Source organism: Micrasema longulum, unplaced genomic scaffold (genome assembly GCF_059751315.1).
Source record: "Micrasema longulum isolate JH-2025_06_02 unplaced genomic scaffold, ASM5975131v1 h1tg000464l, whole genome shotgun sequence".
Taxonomy (NCBI): domain Eukaryota; kingdom Metazoa; phylum Arthropoda; class Insecta; order Trichoptera; family Brachycentridae; genus Micrasema; species Micrasema longulum.
In genome coordinates, this window is record NW_028277662.1 from 189138 (window position 1) to 205520 (window position 16383).

Genomic DNA, 16383 nt, shown 5'->3' on the forward strand with positions numbered 1-16383 from the left:
TAGAGTATGGGCACTTGCAACAAGTCACCAATAAAATAGGTGTAATACCCGTATGCAGAGACAAAACTTAAGGTGAGGAAAGTACATTCTAATTTCAAATGCAGAGAATAACCCGAAGGTGAAAACAATAGAATGTACTTTCCTCACCTTAAGGTTTGTCTCTGCATACGGGTATAAGTGTAATAAATCTGTTTTCGTGTAAAATAATAATTGTAGAGAATTTCGACTCATTCATTACAAGGTTGCGTGTATAAAATAAAAGATTTCACCTTACATATTTATCCAGAGTTTTATTTTCAACTTAATCAATGAAATGAATACCGAACAAATACTGGTTGAACCTAACCGCGATAATTTGAATTAATTTATGTTAATTGTTATCAGTAATTAACAAAGTTGTTTCGAAGACAACTGTAATCAGTGCTGGGTAGAGAATGTGAATTTCTCAGACGCTGTTGGCGTGTTGCGTTTCTGTGTTGGTAGGCCTGGCACCTGGAAAAAGCGAGAATTAATTCCAATCCCTATTATATATTCGATTTTTTATGGCTTAACATCTTTTTTCAAAACATAATGTAAAGAAAAAGATACACAAAGACATATAAGAAGCGTGTACAGTCTATTCAAATCTTTAATAACCTTTGTGTGCGTAGCAATAAGTTTACATATAAACCATTCGAATGTGTAAAATTGTATGTTTACTCGGTTCACCGACGCACACTTATTAAACATTCGAACGCGCTGTACACATACGGGATGAAAAAAATTACTTACAAATGAAAACAAAAAGACATGACCAAACAAACATTTCTATATCCAGGCGGATAAAAAATACAGTGTGAAATAGAATCAGAACCCTGGGCAAGTGTTTTCGACTTGATGGCTGCGGAGAAATCGAGTGGAGATAAGTCCGCCTCCTTTTACAGTGGTTGACGCGTTAGCCTACCATTCTTGAGGTCCTGGGTTCGATTCCTGGCGGGGTGGACGTGAAATATTGATTTTAAGGTTTTTTGAACTGCGATATTGCATTGTTCCTGGACTGGCACCTGAAGGTAATAGGTATTAAGCATAGTTTTTCTGTCACTCCCTGGTAGATGCATCCCCAACGATAGTCATGAATATAGATTTTCCATTAGTAAATTATTTGTTTTATTCCAGTCGTGCGAGTACGATGCCAGCAGGCAACAATGGGCAGGCTCGTCACGTTAATGGGAGTAATGGCAACAGTAGGGGCCCTCCTCCACAACAGGCCCACCACCATTATCAAGACACTCGCTCCTTGCAGCGGCCACGCGCTCCAGCCGGATACAAGTAATTACTTACTGCTAGCTACATTCATTCCACTACTGGACATAAGCCCCTTCTAAACTCTTCCAATATTTTTTGTTTTGGGCTATCTGCTGCCAACCACGATCTGTAAGCTGGACCAATGTCACCTGTCCACCTTTTTTGTGGTCTTCCTACCTCTCTTTTGTTGTTCCAAGGCCTCCACTTCAGGATTCTAAGTGATCGTCTGACACTGTCTTGTCTCGATACTGCCATTCTTTCTGCAATGGCGGTAACCATTGTTCGATGTTTAGACGCCAAACAATTAGATGAGAAGATTATTCTCCCCGTTTCTAATTCTATCACGAAGACTGACACCCGAGCTTCTGATATAGTTTAGGACATAGATTCCAGGCCATACGTCGATACTGACAAACACTAGTCAGACTTGAGCTTTCAAGGCACCTCTTTGTTTCAAAGTATATATCGGAGGCATCCCAGCCTAGTCTATTCACCGTGGTATTTTTGCATACTTGTTGACTACCTCAATGGTTTCATTGTCAATAAATACAAGTACCATATTAGCCGGAATATAACACCACCTTGAATATAATGTGGCCTTGATTATAACGCGACCACGAATATAACACGGCCTCGAATATAACGTGGCTTCGAATATAATGCGGCTCCGAATAAGACAACAAAAAACAAAAAATAATTCATGCCGAGCGTCAAAAGAATAACAGAAAATGTTTAAAAGATAATATACCGATCATATCATATACCGCGTTCCTCAAACAAGCCAAGCGGACACGCAACTAAGTATGTCTTCTACTGCTGGTGTGTATATGGCAGTAGACAACACAGAATGTGTTAGAATCTTTAAAAATAATGAAATGGTGCCTTAAAATGAATTGAATTAATGTGATTTTTATTAAAATTTTATTTATAACTCATTAGCAACCCTCAAACACAACCGTATTCTAAATTTGTAACTGTGACTTTGACACAACTCTCGCTGCTATTTTTTCTTGTTGTTATTTTTAAATCACGTGCCTCCCAAGGTAACCCCGTATCGAGGAAGAAATTACTATTTTTTTTCAGTTGGGTCTGAGGGTATTCAACACAGTATATTATAAGTATTATCCTTCACTAACTGCTCCGATAGGTCCATAATCCATTTTTTAAATGTTTTTTAGGCTTTTGCGGCAAGCCGTCGAAGACTCCTGGTCCTATGAACAGGTGCCTTTGCTGTCCGTACACCGTTAGGAATTTTGATACTTTCATAAGCTATTTATTACATGAAGATCGTTGTTTTAAATTTTGAAAATTCTAACTTTCTCATATTTCTAGTTATCCATCAGCCAACGAGAGAGCAGCTTACTCCCTCCCGCGCCAGCCGGGCCAAGGAAGACCCCGTCAACACCATCACAACTCACAGAACGTCAACCCTGACTTTTACTTCATGCCCTCGCAGCGCAAGTACGAAGGAGAAGTCGTCAGAGTCTACGTCGACTACAACAACCAGCCTAAATAGGCAACTAACTTACCCAAATACAGTACTAATTACCCAAACAGAGAAAGATACCAATAAAATAATGACACAAAAGTGTAGGAAATACACTTTTTAATTTATTCAAAAACTGAATATTAATGGCTGAAAACAACAAACTATCAGTAAAAAAAAAAAAAAATATTTACAAAATTCAAAAATAATTATTATATAATTATCATATTTATTAATTAAATAAACAACTATACAAATATTTAGAGATATGCTATGAAAGCCAATTTAATAATGATTTATCTACTTAACAATGCAATTTCTTTAAAAAAACCTTGTTATTAAATGGAAAAAAGTTTCATAACTGGACGCCATTTTGAGTCATTCACTCTTGAGGATTTTCGATAGGAACAATAACCAAAATCTGCCAAAAGAATGCAATGCGCTGCTTTTGCAGCTAAATAAATACACCTGAGTTGGTTAAAAGTATTTCCAGTGTAAAAAGAAAATTGTGTTTATAAAAAATTAAAACCCGAAGTCTACATATCGATGGCAGCTAAATAAACTATTGTATGTTGAAAACGTGGGGATTTCAGGACAGCCGATTGAAGACATTTAAAAAAGCTGATTATAGACATAACTTTCTTAAGTCATGATTTACATGAAATTTACCAAGCATAATCCTGAATTTAAATAAGAAGCAAAGGTTAATTTGCGAGTCTTTAATCAGCCCTCCCGAAAAGTAGTACATACGTACGCTGTCATTGATATGTGTACCCAGTTTTACCATAAAAGAAAAGTCACATAACACAGGCGCCCTTAATTAGTTTTATATCTTTTTTGACAAATCGTTAGATATTATTATTACTATACTTTGAGTATATCAAAATCTTGGATTTGGATTGCCCTGTATCTTTGAGATTCATAACTTAATTGATATATATATAATTTACATTTTTGCTCAAGATTGGGATATTTAAAATAAATAGTTTCCATAATCATTTTCTCACAACACATATATGTTTTACAAGTTTAAACATTATTTTTAAATTGTAGAATCGGTCAATGATCTTTGTTATTTAATCTGTAGGCATAGTATTATTCTGCGCATAAATGGTAAATATTTAAGTATTGCATTTTTCAGAGAATAATTCATTTAAAATTGCAATGTTGTTTTTATCATTCACTACGAATCTAAATGTCTTTCTCTTGTTGTGGTAATTGTCTTATAGAACGCTGTGTTTAAGTGCACTAAACAATAACTATGTGATTTTGATGCGTGTGAAATTATAAAAGACATTTCTGAAATCAATGAATCTATGCATTTGTGTAAAAAAGACATTAGTGATCGGGAGCATTATCGTACTCTATTACGATACGTCATTAGTTTTTAAATATGACATCATACAATGAAAAAAGTGTAATTCTTTGATGAAAACATGCATTATATAGATTATGCATGTCCAAAGACATTGAGTGAAAATGTAACATGTTTATTGCTGATAGCAACCTCTATAAACATATTTTAGCTATGTTTCAAATGTTATGTTTGATTTAAATTATGTATATATGCTGATACTAAAATATTCTAATCAAAATGCTTTTTTAGTACACCGGAAAAAAGAAAATGGACATATGAAAGCATTTTTTTGTTATAATCCTCGATGTGTCAGCAGTAAATATGTAGGCATGTTTATTTAAATGGTTTACAACGAATCTTGTATTAATTATACATACTTTTCTTCTAGACTAATCTGAAGTTATATTATTTTTACTGTTGGTGCAATCTTAATAGGGTAATATTTTTAAAGTGCAAATAATCAATGTTGACGTAACTAAATTCCTACATTGATTACTTGAATGTTAAAAAATATAAGTAAACATGTATGATCAAATCAGAATACTGATGGATATTATTAAATTATATTTGTATGTATATATCATAACAGTTTTGATGTTTAGGTTGGGTAAAGCTGAAATTTATTTGCACTGCAAGATTGGAAAAAAACTGATTTGCGGGCACTTTCTCATAGGAGCCACTCAATTGGACATGTATCGTAATTTTTTGGAATATTTCATTTCTGATTGGTTCTTTGTTGATGGTTAATCTTATTTGACGAACATACCAAAACACTTTTATTGCTTACTGTTTTTATAGCGACACAATATCTCCTAGCACTTATTTTCATTTTTACATAGGCTTCAGGTTTACATAAGGTGTCGCTGAAATTTCACTAACAATGACTTTTGGACTAAAGGCTAGCCATCATCTATACCCTAAATAAGATAACGAATTTGACGGCTAAAGCCGGCATAACCGAGAATGTGTCAAATTTTTCATTAATGTTAACATTATCAACACAAATTGCATTCTAAAGACTCGTGCATTTTATCTTACTGTTATGTGTGATGTTAAAGTCAATTTTATGCCTTGGTTATTTTACTATTTTAAATAAGATACCACAATGCTTTAAAAAACTGCTGATTATAATATATAAAAAGGTAACCTAACCTAACATTAAATAAAGATAATGGTTTATGGATAAATAAAATTTGTGTCACAAAGTTCACCATAAGAATATTTACTTTTAAGAATAGTCTTAATTTTGTAGGTGAAAGAGTAATCGCTTTAGCGAAAATCTTGTCGCAAATTGTTAATGAGTGATTTTACCATATAATAAATACTCATACGTAATTTTAACACTAAGTATAATATTGTATATATTATTTTCCCTTTTAGCATTTACTACATAGTTGCCACATCTAATTTTATGTTAAATTATATAATAATAACCTTGTTGATATATCAAAGTATTTATTGCAAAACTGTACCTTTAAGAATATTGTAATTATCAGTTTTCATTATTGTACTTGAATAGTTTAATTTTTATTAGGACTATTTGACGTATTTGATTATAAATGATTGTTGAACAAACAATATACACAAAAAAGAACAAAGTTATTCCGTCATAAAATAAAATTGCCCAACTCAAGCAAATAGTTAAGAGATAATTGTTTGAAACTTGATAAATAAATTGTCAAAGTATTTACATGATTGTAGTCTGTGTGGGAAAGCTCGGTTGATTCTGAATAAGTAGTTGGATTTGGTTAATTTAAATGGTCAAAATGATATTTTATGTTTTGTAAAATAAATTATCAAAAGGAGTGGGTGTATAAGAAATGAATTTTAAGTGATATTTCATTTTATTTTATGTATATACTAATTTGTATTATTGATCTTTTCGACATGACATGTTTAAAATACATATATAAATTACGAGCACAAGCTATGTATATTTTTTGGATTATCCAGAATAACACATTAAAAAAAAAAGAGGATTATGTCATCTCGAATCGGTTAATTAAAATTAAAACATTGTTTTTTTTTATTCTCGTATTCAAATTTGTATGCGAAGTAATTTTGTATGGTGTAACCATTGATCAAAATGAAAAAGCATTATGTTTTTATATCAAAAGTTAAAAACAAATAACTAATAAACTTTTAACTGTGTAGCTATTCGTCGACTTACGACCTATGCAACTTACGACTGTTCGACTTTACGACAACAATCCGCGACCAGTTGTTCGCCTGCACTAAATACAATAAATTGAGTTTTCCAAGTGAGGTGATTATTATTATCTCGCAGACCAACCCAAAATAATATAAAAAGAAACATAGAAACCCGATAAATGACAGTGGCATGCTATTTAATTTTCATCGTATAGTAATATCTTCACACAGCGTAAGTAAGTGTAAGGAAATTATTGCATGTTCCAGATTGACCTACGGCCATAAGTTGATGAATAGCTGTATACAACAAATTAATGTACGAGTTTGATTAAGAGCAATTCTTAGCTAGGTAGTTAATTTTACTAAAGAAACAAACATATTCATTCCAATACCGTCCATTTTAAAATGTAGGTCGTTTATATATTATTAAGTATTATACAGGCATTATTCGCATATTTACTTGCAAATAAATAAGTAACGTAGCAAAAATTCATTTGATAACGTTTATTAAACTATCAAATTCCAGTAATGAGACTGCCTGTAAGTATATATGTATTTTTTTTATACATTCGGTGATATTCCGATGCAATTTGATACGTGTAAATTGATACGTGTAAATTCCCCGTAAATTAATTTTTGTTCTCCAAGTCCGGTCTTTAAAGAGCCGGGCTAGTAAATGGCAGGCGAGTGCTCTCATATCTGCTGCTAAATCTCCTCCTTCAAGCCGAAGTCCCTAAATTAACGGGCTATTAGGTAGGGAGCGAGTGCTCTCACATCATCAGGTTTAACCAATGGTCCACCGAGGATGTGGCTTCTTTTGTGATGTATTCAATCTGTATTGCCCTGTAAGGGCTTTAGTGATAACCCTCACTTGGTTTCGGCTACATTCATTAGGTCAAAAGCAAACCTTTTGCGAGTACCCCTTAATTTGGCTACTATGCGAATATTTTAATTGTTACAGAAAATTATTAATTTCCACGTTTAATTTAACAACTTTAAAGAATACATCCAACTTAATTGAAATATTTTAAAAGGAAGTTGATACTAGACTTAATTTATTTATTATTATTTGTTAAAGGCAGGCAGCTTTTGCTGATGCGCTTATATCTCGTGTACTCCTTTTGGTCTGCGTTCTTCTTCATTCAAAACAGAATTTAAATGGTTTTTCAACTGGTCGACAGAAATGGAATGGACAACTAGGTTTGGGAATTTATTGCAGTCTGAAACCACCCTGCTAGAAAGGTTTATCTTGGGATTGAGGTGGAATTGGGGACGATAGAGCTTCCAGTTATGACCCTGTAAATTTGTGTTGGGATTTAATCGATACCTCTCATGCAGGAAGCAGTCATATTAATCATTTAGTATCTTATAAGTTTCTATCAAATCTCCTCTCTTCTGTCGTTCTTCCAATAATGTAAGTCCTAGTGATTTTAATATACCATGGTAGGCCATCCTTTTGAGTAATTTGGGGATTTTCGTAGTACATTTTAGGACCTTTTCCAGTAGCTCAATGTCTTTAGTAAGTAGGAACTCAATACTTGATACCTATACTTCAATAGAAGTCTTGTATATTTTAAGAGATATCTCAGGAGTAATATTTTGGAATGTCTTTTAGTCAGATAAATTATTGACTGCTTTCTTGGCGATGTTAGCTTCCCATTTTAAATCCATTGATATAATTATAATTATGTCTTTTGATGCTTTACAAGTTTGAGTTGGACACCATCCAAAAGATAAATATACATGGGATTGTTTTTGCATATGTAAAGAGCGGTATATTTTTCAGCATTTAGCGAGATTAGCCAGTTCATCAGTCCATTCCTGTCGATCCAAATCCTGGAGTAGTTGTCCAGAGTGCAGAAGGGGGTTCGCAAACAGTTTGCTGTCATCTTATTGATTAGGTTTACTTGGTGCTACTGTCAGGCAAATTTAGTTGCAAATACAAATGATGGGATTTTTTTTTGATATGATTTGGCGTAGTTAACTTAGTTTTTAATTTGTTAAATGATGGAGCTATGGGGTATCACCGCAATGTAATATGTTTATTGTAATTATATCATTATATTAACTAGCCAAATACATCAATATTATTTACCATAATATCTTCTATGTTTTACGTCTACCTCAACGAAAATATTTGTGTTCAGTAAAAGGTAATGAAAGATAACATTGTATTGTCAATAAATAAGTGTTGAATTTTTTTATAATAAAAAGATCCTTGAAACTTGAAGGCTTCAGTCACAAATTATTATGTACAATGAAAATCGTATAATTCAAATGTTTGAAAGTAGAGTTTAATTTAGATTTTTTTTAAACACGGAGTCTTAGAACATTAAAAAACTAAATTTAAAAATTGCCATGTATTAAAAAATGCTGTTCAAATTTTATATTGGAATCAACTTTTTGTTGCAAATTATAAAAATATAATATTGTCATATTTAATGTCAAAATAATAAGTCTGCAAAAACCTAATTTAACAATATTGAGGTTTAAAGTTTGACACCGGTATGTGATCCGCAAGTCATTTTAATTGCTCTAAACCAGCTTCATAATGTAGTTAAATATCTGGTATTTTCCATAAATGTTGTATTTGCTGTTATGAGGTTTGTTCAAAGTCGGCATTCTCCATTTTTTTTTGGTTTTGATTAATATGGCACTTTTCCCAGACTGCGAGTGTAATTTATTATTTTAGTGAATAATTGTTGCCAGAAGTTACTCTCTGTGTATATTTTATACGATTAATGGGGAAATTATTGAGTTATTTAAATTAATATATGATTTTGGATTGTTTTTTAATTTTTGTTCTGTAACGTAAAGGAGATTGCCGTTGTTGTTGCAGAACTAAATACACTGAGTCAAAAATATATGGGACACTGCCATTTATGCTCCAAAACCTTTGCAGTTGTCAATAGTATTTTTGTTTCTCTATCCATTGCCATATCTAACTTATTTCAGAACGATGGTGGAGATGGTCGTCTTTGTTTTAACACGTCTCACATTTACCACCTACTCTGTTTAAAAGTAACTGTAAAAAGTCATTATATTGGGTGTTTTTTTTTAAAGCCTTATGCAACTTTAAATTGAATAATAATAAGAAAATATTTGTTGGAATGAGTTTGTTTTTATTGTGTATGAATTAATGAAAATACACATTTATTTTTTGAAAACAATATCTGACAAATGTCTTCTGCGACTGGCAGTTACATAGTCCATTCTGTCGGTCCAATTTGTGGCCACTTTTTCCAACAAATCCGATGTTATTTCCAAAATGGTGCGTGTTATATTGGCTTCCAATGTTTCAAGAGTTGTTGGTTTGTTTCCATAGACCATGGAGTCGACGTAGCCTCATAGGAAATAATCAAATGGCGTTAAATCACAGGAAATAATGTCACGCATTCAATTCATGGTTTCACAAAGAGCAAAACTAAACTGAACACTGATTTTTAAAGTAAATTTCCACAATTTGCAAGCGTTGTGCGAGTGTAAGGCGTTCCTTTATTAATTTGAGAATTGTTATAGAGCACAAATTAATGTAAAAAATAAAACTCTCATCAGTAGTTTGACAAGAGACAGTATTGGTATTCCGACAAAAAAACATCCGATATTATCAGAAAACTGACTGAATTGCAGATTTGCCACTTTGGCACTGGCTCTGTAGTATGTAAATGAATTGTTTTCTGTTATTTTAATATTACAAACGACGTTTCACAAATTGGGACTCGCAAATTAAATATAATTTGTAAACCTTGTGTTTACAGTAGGATATTTTTTTTGTTTATAATTCTATTTGGATTGTAAAGTTTATCTTGTTTCTGTAGACATTTTAGCTTACACAACTTTGTAAATATACACAAATAAATGTTTTTATTTCAATAATAAATAGGTCAGTAAATTACACACTTGTTTCATTATTTATTTACCCATAAAAGAAAAAAAAAAACTTTTAACTTCACCATTTACATGAAAAAAATGGGGTTAATTTATTTTAAGCGTTCTTTGAGTGGACAAGTGGTATAAATAATACAGATGTGAAATAGAACCAGAAACCTGTAGATGATTTTTCACTCGATGCTGCTCTAAGGAAAAATCCTCAAAAAGGGAATAAAGTCAGGATCAGCCCACCCCATGGTCTACTAGTTAAAACATTTGCTTTCCATGTTCTGGGTTCGATGCCCAGCAAGATCGTCGTGAAATATTTATGTGATAGTTGGTTTTTCACTGCCAATATTTCAGAGTCCCAGTACTTGCCCTAGCGTATATTACAAATAATGCGATGCTGTGATTATGCACCGATGTAGTGCTCCGTGCACCATAACGTGCAGATAAGGAAATGATGATCTTAATATTATTATTATTTCTTTATGATGATGTTAATATTAATATTATTTTTTTATTAATAGGGACTTGAACACTTGAAACACCTATTGATTTAGATTGAGGAATCGAGTATGCCGATAATGCAGTTATAATTGACAATTCAGTTAGGGGTCTTCAAGTCACTGTAGATAGGATAAATAAGTACTCCGCATGCGCGGGTTTGAAAATCAATATTGCATAAATCCATGCACTGTGTAACACTTAGTGCCTTGATGCCCAAAATCTTCCGACTATCAAACCAAATCATCTAAAGGGTACAGAGTTTCAAATATCGCTAATATATAAAAATGGCAGCTTCCAAAAAGAACTGAAAATGCGGTTAGGAATAGCAGGTGCCGCATTCAACAGTATGAAGGCTATTTGGAGATCGGATATTTACTCCATAAAAACAAAATGTTTCTTATATAACTCCTGCATAACACAAATTGTGGCACCTCGCTAAGGCCCAAAACAGCAAAATATTAAATTTTGAGAATAGAGGTCTCAGGAAAATCTTAGGTGCGCGATGCTTTGACTTTGTAAGGAATGAAGAAATAAAAGGATGGACTGTCATCAAGCGGATGCGATACGGTTGGCGGGGCCATATACTGCAGATGCCTCCAGAGAGCCTCAACTACGCTTGCCTACTTTACAAGGTATCAGGTTCTCAACACTCGCTGCTGACTGTTCGTCGGCAGTTTATGTCAGAACTACGGGATGCGAACCTGACTTGGGAAGGTGCACGGTGGCCGACAGAGATGTCTGGAGGCTTTTGGTGGAAACCATATGCTCCAACAAGGAAGCAAATATAGAATGATGAAGATAAAAATGCCACGTCAATAATCAATACTTATATGACCATCGTTAATCGGATGTCCTGAAAATTGCATGTACTCAATGAATGATGGTTGCCATTGATATATTAGTTGAATAATATTAGCTGATTTTAAGAGAATGCTCTCACCTTATTTGACAAAAAAAATTGCAAGTCCATATTTTCAGAGAGTATCTTCTAGCAGTGGTCTGCATAAGGGGATTTTTTAAGAATGCTTTCTCAAAAGCCATCAATCATCCAAGGGGTTATTTAATCTTGATTACTATTTATTTTCACAAAAAAAAATTAACAATGCAAAAACATTAAATGCTGTTTATGATACACTATTACAAAAAGAAATTTTGTATAATCCCCTGAAGGAAGAAGATTGAGACATTAAGTTTATATTTATTTGTAAAAATAGGACATGTATACATGTTTTAATTTAAATAAATAAATATATCAGATTATGTGCTGTGGAAAAACATCAGTTATGCTAGAAATGTTTAATAAATAATTTCAATTTTAACATCATAACAATACTAACTCAGACATTGATACCATTAAAATTGAAGAGATCGTTTTAAAAACTTTAAATGTCACAAACCGTCAATTATTCAAGAGAGTGTTTAAACTAAATACCATGGTCTGTCTTTTAATCAAATAATATCATGGATATACTTTAAGTGCACTGTATAGAAATTAAAACATTTGTAAATATTATTATTATTATGGATAACTTATATAGCGCCATTTTCGTAAAATAATACCTCAAGGGCGCTTTACAAAGTGATTTTATAAAGATATAAATTTAATTTTAACTTTTTCATCCAAGAAAAATAATGTACTTTGTCACCACACGTTAAGGATTTATTCAAATGATTTAGAGAAGAAGTGGGTTTTAAGTTTCTTCCGAAACATCACTTCACTCTCACAGTTTCGGACCTCTGCTGGGAGAGCATTCCATGCCGTATATTTTTTCCCATCTGGCAACATTACGCGGCGACTTCACGAATGCGCACGGTGAAAGTGGGGAGATTTTTGACACAGTCCCATGTATTCAAATATGATTCTACGCTCCTTCTGGACTATTCTATGATCATAAATCATTTTTTCTTTGACCTACCAGGGTTGCATTCGACGAGAATGCATATAGAAAAAAAATGGAAGGATGTTTTTTGTGTTGAAAAAAAGTTTGTTTTTGAATGTTTACAAACAACATTTGGTTTTTATGTATCCCAATCAGATTCTTTCCTTATATTCCTTATAAATTCTTCCCCTTTATTTATTTTTACTGGATTTTTGGTAATACTAAAATAATATTAACTGGCACTCAATACATTTTTGAAAATCGCATAAATTAATATAATAATAATAAGATCTTTCTGAAATAAATTGCTTTGTTTAAAAATTATTATGAATAATATAATATTTAAAATAATAATCATTTGAATTTATTACTAACTTGCTAATTTACGCAATAAATCAATACCTCACCGAATTTGAATAGTTATCTTTCTATTGCATTATTAAGGATATGCAATTAACACATATATTTTTACTGTGCACTGAAAAAATTAGTAAAAAGTCCATACATATGTTAGCTGGTCACATATGGAGTATGTTTGACACGGAGAGCATTCAGAACATAATATTTTTTTAATATATTACATAAATTACCAGCATCATTCCATGTCCGTTCCCCAGTTGGAGCATATGGTGTCCAAGAGCTTACATGCATCTCTGCCAATTCCAGCTGATGTGCATCCTCCCAAGTCAAGTTCACGTCTCATCGTTCTGACACGAACTGGCGATGAACAGTCAGCAGCGGACGTCCAAGACATCGAGAACTTGATGCCTTGTAAAGTAGGCAAGTGTGGTTAATAATAAATCCGCAGTTTATGGCCTGGCCAACATAAATTACAGATAGTGTTAAAAAGTTATTTTATAAAATAACTTTTCAGCTATAACATATTGACATATTGTCTATGCAAGTTCAATACCGCGTATGAGCCAAAAAGATCAAAATATGTTTTTATGGCATTTTCAACTGAATTGAACAGCCACATTGACTGGTATATTTGATAATATTTATGTTTTTGGATGATATTTCTTGATAAAATTCCATAATGAATGATTTTGATAAAATTATAAATAAAGTTATCAATAAAACTTCTTGGTTTAGTTTTATTGATAACTTTATAATTTTATTAAAATCATTAATTTGGTATACTTGAATTTAGAAATTGATCAATAGAGTACTTGCATCAAATTAAATTCAGTACCATGAATGAATCCGCTCTACAAAAGAAGAAAAGCAATACCGCGTATATCCCTAAATCCAATACAGCGGATGAGACATATTCGATTTGCGAAAAGGCGATATCGCAAATACGCCATACATAACTGCCAGTTTAACTACCACAATTAACTCACTATAGACGCATACACTAGTAAAAATAGATTTTCTAAGATAAATCAACAACATAAAAAAACAGTATTAAAACTTATTTTTTATATTTTTTTTACAAAATTGCAAGTTTTTTTTCCCCTTCTGAACATTTTGACAAATAGTTCATCTGCGGTATTGAACTTACATAGACATAACTATTGTAGGTATGTTATATTAACATAAATTGTTTTATTTTAACACTTCACTTGTTTTTCCGTCCGTATGCTTAAGTAAATGTTTTCTCAATTGTCTCTTCTGAACACAAGTGTACTCGCACGATGAGCAAGATAACCGTGCGGCATTATGTACCAACATATGAAGTTTTAAATCCAACGTGCGCTTGTACCTCAGGCCGCAAAGATTACAGATGTAGGGTTTTTCTTCCGAGTGAACGGGCAGATGTTGCTTCAAGTGGTTGTTTTGTCTAAACTTCTGCGGGCAAAATGGACAAGTGAAAGGTCGGGAATCCGAATGAGTTCTGAAGTGGTCTCGCAGTTCGCACAATCTCGCACTCGCAAAAGGACACAACTTGCAAGTAAAAGGTTTTTCCGTGGAATGGGACAAACTGTGCGCCGTTAAAGATCCCTTGATTTTGAACCTCGCTGTACATTGCGTGCAGGCGAATGGTCTTTCTTCCGAATGAGCGACTTGGTGTCTTTTCAAGCATCCGGATGTTTTAAAAGCCTTTTGGCAAGTGTTACAGAAATGACTCAATTCAGCCATTTCGACTTTAGTCGCTGCCGTGTTTCGTACGATTTCGGCGTCGTGTTCTGTTACTTTATGCATGCGACAGTCAATTATTTCATCGAAAGCTTTATCGCAGATGTTGCAGACATATTTTTCTGATTGGCTCTTTATTTTTCGAACGCCTTTGTAATTACGCCCGTTTCTATCGTGCATTGTTTTATGTTTCCTCAAGTGAGCAGATCGTCGGAAGCTAGATCCGCACTTCTCGCAAGTGTAGGGCCTAACGTTGGTGTGTATCTTCATGTGACTTTGAAGGTCTTGGCGCCTGCGAGACGAGAATGTGCACCGCTCACAAGCGTAAGGTTTGTCTTCCGAGTGCTTCATCTTGTGGATGCGAAGTTTGTAAGCCGTCCGGCATAAAAACCCGCAAAGCTCGCACAAGATTGGCTTTTCCTTGAGGTGTGACTTGAGATGCATACTGAGATAGGAATATTTCAATGTCACATAAGAACATTGTTCGCACGCATAGAGTCCACCCTGAGGTTCAGATTGTTTCTTTTTTTCTTTCGACTTGACCGAAATTTTCGTTCCAGGATTGAGAGAGTCGTCATTTTCCTTCCAAATAAAATCAGAACCATCACTTTCTTCATTGTTACGGGTATTCGAAGCATTTTCCTGGACTTCAATGCCATTCTTGTTTTGTGACAAGGATTTTTGTTTTATAGTAATAAGAGTTTCGGAATCGGACGATTCAAAGTTTTCTTCTCGTTTAATAGGTTTATTTACACTGTGCACAGATTTTTTTCTAACACTTTTCCTCGTAATTAATTTATTTTTTCTTTTTATTTTTTCCTTAGAGCTCCATTTACAGTTGTCGTTTGATTCTTCCCAGTTAAAATCAGAGTCTGCACTGCTTTCTTTCTGTTTATCAATTTCGCATACATTATTTTGATGAACTACTGGAGGGCAAAATTCTTTGTGTATTTGTGAATTTCTCTTTACCCGGGCAATAGATATCGACTTTGGTATTTTTTCCTCAGAGTTGTAAGAAGTAGACTTTTTATAGACACCCGTTAGACCTTCCGAGGTGGAATCGTTTGATTTCGGTGTGACATCGGTGGTTGAGGCAATAAAAATGCTTTCAGATTCTTCACATTTCAATATGTTTTGTTCGCTTTCCGAAAAACATTCGGGTTTTCTGTCTTCGGGACTGTACAAAAGGGCGAATTGATTGAAGAGGTTCTTAAAATTTATTTGCGCTTTCTGAATCTGTTTTCTGAATTCTGTAGCAGATCGGAGTTTAGATATACAATTATCACAGATGGAATATGGTTTTTCAGAAAGGTTTTCACTGCAAACTGCTTGATAAGAGAAACAATACGAAAGCATTTGTGCATAAATTTCAGGAATATCATTATGATAATAAGTATGAAAAATAACTTTAAAATATCCTTCTTCTAGACAAGTAATGCAAAGGCTATGAGATTTCTTAACTTCTGATGTTTTTGAAGGAGTTATTTTATAACTAAAATATGCATCCATTTTGTTGTAAATAAAATTAAATATTGATCGAACTTTCGTCAGGAATAAGGAAATGTCAGATTTTAGTAAAAACAAAAACGTCAAACTTCGAGTAAAAATCATAGATAAGAGAGCTGTCACCCACAACAGATTCATAAACAAACCTTTCCAGTATAGTGATGTGCAGATAGCTCAATCGTTATAGTTCACCAACGATTGTCTTTGAAGAAAATAAAATTATTTGAACTAGATACTGCACGAAAGTACAAAATGTT

General features: G+C 33.1%; 2 protein-coding genes across 4 annotated transcripts in view; one reads left to right on the plus strand and one right to left on the minus strand.

The window, feature by feature from the left end:
* Nucleotides 1-2838, plus strand: part of nahoda (DOMON-like domain-containing protein nahoda) — a 151111-nt gene extending 148273 nt beyond the window's left edge. For all 3 annotated transcript variants that reach the window (XM_088226734.1, XM_088226735.1, XM_088226736.1), the window contains 2 exons: nucleotides 1156-1308; nucleotides 2617-2838. In XM_088226734.1, the coding sequence (XP_088082860.1) occupies nucleotides 1156-1308; nucleotides 2617-2800 (337 nt within the window). In that variant the 3' untranslated portion in view covers nucleotides 2801-2838. The remainder of the gene's footprint in view (nucleotides 1-1155; nucleotides 1309-2616) is intronic.
* On the minus strand, nucleotides 271-16383 carry LOC148281416 (uncharacterized). Its single transcript, XM_088226737.1, has 2 exons — nucleotides 13129-16383; nucleotides 271-492 (listed from the first exon to the last, which is right to left on the minus strand). Exon 1 carries the CDS (start codon nucleotides 16262-16264, stop codon nucleotides 14090-14092), a length of 2175 nt encoding a protein of 724 aa, XP_088082863.1. The 5' UTR covers nucleotides 16265-16383; the 3' UTR covers nucleotides 271-492; nucleotides 13129-14089.